This window comes from Phytophthora parasitica (genome assembly GCF_000247585.1).
Source record: "Phytophthora parasitica INRA-310 unplaced genomic scaffold supercont2.89, whole genome shotgun sequence".
Taxonomy (NCBI): Eukaryota; Oomycota; class Peronosporomycetes; order Peronosporales; family Peronosporaceae; genus Phytophthora; species Phytophthora nicotianae.
The window spans coordinates 49,340-51,440 of NW_008649075.1; the positions used below are offsets into that span (position 1 = coordinate 49,340).

At 53.1% G+C, this 2,101-nt stretch overlaps 1 protein-coding gene across 1 annotated transcript; it reads left to right on the forward strand.

Annotated features, from left to right (window-relative positions):
• Nucleotides 1–663: 663 nt before the first annotated feature.
• Nucleotides 664–2,089, forward strand: PPTG_18883 (hypothetical protein; the record flags this gene model as incomplete). Its single annotated transcript, XM_008916771.1, has 2 exons — nucleotides 664–1,962; nucleotides 2,051–2,089. 2 exons carry the CDS (start codon nucleotides 664–666, stop codon nucleotides 2,087–2,089), a joined length of 1,338 nt encoding a protein of 445 aa, XP_008915019.1.
• Nucleotides 2,090–2,101: the final 12 nt, after the last annotated feature.

Sequence of the window (2,101 nt, forward strand, 5' to 3'; positions counted from 1 at the left end):
CCGTTTGACACGCAGCTGAGCGGAGTAAGAGAGTTGTTCGCGCGAGTCTCAGTCTCTGGCACCGTGGTTCGTTTGACCAGGAGTCTCGCACTTCACCGCGAGCCTCGCGGCGGATAGGTCGCCTTCCCGCGTCGATCGCACTGCACAGCAGTCGTCTGTAGCCTGGCCAGCGACGTCTATCCTTGCTTCGATCGCTGTCACAGTGTTGTTCGTCCATACAGACTTGCATCTCTCTTCCGAAGGCGCAATCTGCTGATGGAATCCTGGGCTTACATGAGCCACATTTGCATAAGAAAAACTGAGGCATACTGATTTTCTATTTGCAGAAGGCGTTTCCACTCGATGTAAGAAGTAGAGCTATAAAAAAGTTGCGCAAAGCTCGCACCGTTTAGCGCCGGCGCCCTACTTTCTGGCCATTTGTTCTCTTTTCACGAACATCTTGGTCCTCTCTTCTTTGGTGAACCATGAAATTCTTCTTGCTTTCAGTCCCCAAAAATGCTGGCTACTACTGATCCTCGTCGCGGATTGGTTATTGAGTAGACTTGAATATGGATACGCTTCGGCCAAATGATTTGCGATCTTCACTTTAGAGTTTGCGGGCCAGAAGAGCAAGTCTAGTGAGGGCAGTGTGTGTCAGTGAGCAAGTGCGTATAAGCGATATCTATGGATACGGGCAGCCCCAGTCGCAAGGGCGACGACAATCGCAAAACGGCAAGGCTGGGCGACGGTGAGCGCCCGAGCTTCGAGCTCTCAGACTCGGGCAGCAGCCAGAAGATCTCGAGCTTCGATGGGAGCGGCGACCTGATTAAAGATCACTATGTGGTCGAAAAGGGGGAAAAGGGTGAGGAAGTTAAGAAACAACCCGAGGAAGGCACGAGTGTGCAGACGCAAGTGTTCCGCTCGGAGCAGGAGGACGGCAGCGTCGTGACCACGACTGTGCGAACCACGAGGACGACGACGCGCTCCAGTTCGGGGGACTTTGTCACGACCACCGAGGTGCAAACTACTACGGAGACGGAAACTAAGGACGGCGCGAAGAGCACGTCAGTCGCTATGGAGACTAGAACGGAGACAGTGACCGGTCAAGTCGCCATCATTACGGATAGCAACAGCGAGACCGGAAACGACGTGCAGACGCAAGTATTTCGTGCCGTGGAGGACGACGGGAGCGTCGTGACTAAGACCGTGCGCACTACCAGACGAACTGTGATGATGGACGGCGTTGCAACAACGACAGTCGAGGTGGAGACTACCACGGAGACGGAAACCAAGGGTGGTGCCAAGAGTACCAGCGCGTCTACGGAGACTCGAACGGAGGCAGGCAATTACCGCCCTGCTCCGGCTACTGAAGAAATGGTTTCGCTCCATGAGCTGGCGGCGGGGAATGAGCACCGGTCGTTTGTGTTTGGGAAGAAGCGCAAGTGCCACAAGCAGTGGCACCCGCAGTTTATAGCGTACCTGAACCACCATGGCAAGCGGGTGGAAACCCTCTCGCCGACAGATCTGCTGCAGTATGCGCGTGCTTTTTGTCACGAGAACTTTGCCGAGTTCCACCCGGAGCTTTTCAATGGCGAAGCAACTGAGGAGAGTAAGGCGTGCTGGCAAGTGGTGACTCAACTTGCGGCTCACTATCCCTTAGTGGCTGTGCAATCGCTTGCGTTGGCTTTTGGCAAGAAGAATGTGCTTATTCTGGACGAAATGGCGCAAGGCTTTGATAGCGAGAACCGCTTACGCAAGGAAGTTGCAGTTTCCATGCTTGGACGCTCGAGACCGGAAACCTGTCAAGTATTTGACGATCTTCTTGTTCTTAACAGTGGAGAAGTGGTGTACCACGGAGCCGGCGAAGAAATTTTAAAGTACTTCAATGACATGGGCTATCAATGCGCTCCGGGCCAACAAGTTGCGCAGTTTCTGCTGCATATGGCTAGTGAACAAGAAGACCGTTACCGAGTCATGATACCGGTCGGCTCCAAACCTGATGAAAGCGGAAGTCAATTCGTTAAAAATTTTGCTGTACTCATCAAATATGGTGACGACACAGCCATGATAGCTGGAGGTACAGCACCAATCTCCAACTTATCCTCCATAGTAATGACTACGA